A 1,798-nucleotide genomic window follows, 5' to 3' on the forward strand; every position below is an offset into this window, starting at 1 on the left:
GTTTGGATCGGATCGGGGAAATTTTGCGCATGTAAACGTAGCTACTCTAGTTTCCTTGGACTAGTTTCTAGGTCCTTGCAATATAGAATCCATTTTGAGCCCTTCCAATGTCCACTTTAAACTTCCATCTGTATTAACCAAATTCTCCATGTTTCCCTAATTAAACCTGTACTTTACAGCCACTGTAAACTATTCTATATATTACCAGTATACCTAAACAGTTGCTCTTGTTGCAAGAAATAGCGCAGGCTTGCAAGACTTTCTCAGCTTGTCCTCCATCAGTTCCTTTATTGCGAAGGTCCAGCAGAATTAGATGGTTGTCAGAACCACCTGTACAGGAAGAAACAGAGAACATAAAGAGATAAAGCAGACACATGCTTCAGCCACCAACTCATCTAACAGAAATGACTCACAATAATAGCATTGTTAATAGCGCTGTGTAAACCAGAGGTACCCAAGTCCTGTCCTCAATAGCTACTGTCATACAAGCTTTAGTTGCTTCCCTTCTGCAACATGCCTGAATCAATGAATTACTTGTTACCAAGCCTGTGCAGAGCTGAGGGACATCCTAATTAGGGAATTCAGACATTTGATTTGGATGCATAGATGAAGGGAAACATCTAAAAGTGAAAGGAAAAAACCTCTAGAAGATTGGAGAACTTTTGTAAAACCTTTTCTTTCATATTTTTTCATTGAGCCTGATATATGTTACATGTGTGACACCTACCAGTGACGATCTGGTAACCAAGGTCAATAAGGGCGCTGCTTAGAGCTTGACAGTTGGCAAGAACCTGCTGCTGGTAAGCCTTAAACTCTGGGGTCATGGCTTGATTGAGAGCCACAGCAACACCTGCCATGAACAATAACTCAGTGACAATGATGTGGGCATAGATCTGAAGATCCCAAGATGAATACCAAATTTATTATAGTAATGGTACCTGCAATAGCATTGTTATGAGGTCCTCCTTGAAGCCCCGGAAAGACGGCCTGGTTGATCAAAAACTCCAGGTTGTACAGAGTCTCCTTTCCTTTGGAGTCCACGCTCCGTGTACCTTATAGAGAAAAGGGAGAGACCATTAGGAAACCAGAATAAAGCTTTCAGAGGGAGCATAGTCAGAGAGGTACCATGGCAGTACTATGTGTGCATTAGATATACTAGAAAAGTTTCATTGTTTATTCCTACCTTTCCGATAAAAGATAAGTCCACCACGGCAGCCTCTTAAACTTTTGTGAGTTGTAGTTGTAACAAGGTCACAGTGTTCAAAGGGTGAGGGCACCACTCCAGCAGCCACTAATCCTCCAATATGAGCCATGTCCCCCATCAGATATGCACCATTCTCATCAGCAATCTGCCTCAGGCGGGCGTAGTCTAAGTTTCTGGAATAGCAAGTTGTTCCTTATAATATGGAACAAAAAAAAGGGTTATTTCCATTTATTAGCACGACAGCGGGTTTAAACTTTGCATATGAACAGCAAAGAACCTGCAATAATGAGATGGGGGTGGAAAAGTTGTGCATTTTCTTGTAGCTTGTCATAATCAATGTAGCCAGTTTCTGGATTCACCTAAAAGACAATTAAAGAAACCCTCCAGCTTTGGACACATGAATTATGTGCTTATTATTTGGATATCATGAACATATAACTGGTAATTCCTCAAACAACAATATAGTTTCCAATGGTCTTTGTGTTTTATTTCAGTGCTGGAAAATCTAACTTTTAAATATACAGACACGCATATAAGTCTTTTTCCTTATTTAGCAAAGTAGATACAGCTATGGTAGATAATTGTAGCCATACT

General features: G+C 40.3%; 1 protein-coding gene across 1 annotated transcript in view; it reads right to left on the minus strand.

Annotated features, from left to right (window-relative positions):
- LOC107104201 (serine hydroxymethyltransferase, cytosolic-like) overlaps window positions 1-1,798 on the minus strand; it is an 8,050-nt gene that overhangs the window by 3,212 nt on the left and 3,040 nt on the right. Inside the window, exons 5-9 of the mRNA XM_015404147.1 lie at window positions 1,482-1,563; window positions 1,184-1,396; window positions 939-1,052; window positions 728-850; window positions 214-330 (exon numbers count right to left, since the gene is read on the minus strand). Coding sequence (XP_015259633.1) covers window positions 214-330; window positions 728-850; window positions 939-1,052; window positions 1,184-1,396; window positions 1,482-1,563 — 649 coding nt within the window. The remainder of the gene's footprint in view (window positions 1-213; window positions 331-727; window positions 851-938; window positions 1,053-1,183; window positions 1,397-1,481; window positions 1,564-1,798) is intronic.

The sequence above is a fragment of the Cyprinodon variegatus genome, unplaced genomic scaffold (genome assembly GCF_000732505.1).
Source record: "Cyprinodon variegatus isolate N-32 unplaced genomic scaffold, C_variegatus-1.0 Scaffold1647, whole genome shotgun sequence".
NCBI lineage: Eukaryota > Metazoa > Chordata > Actinopteri > Cyprinodontiformes > Cyprinodontidae > Cyprinodon > Cyprinodon variegatus.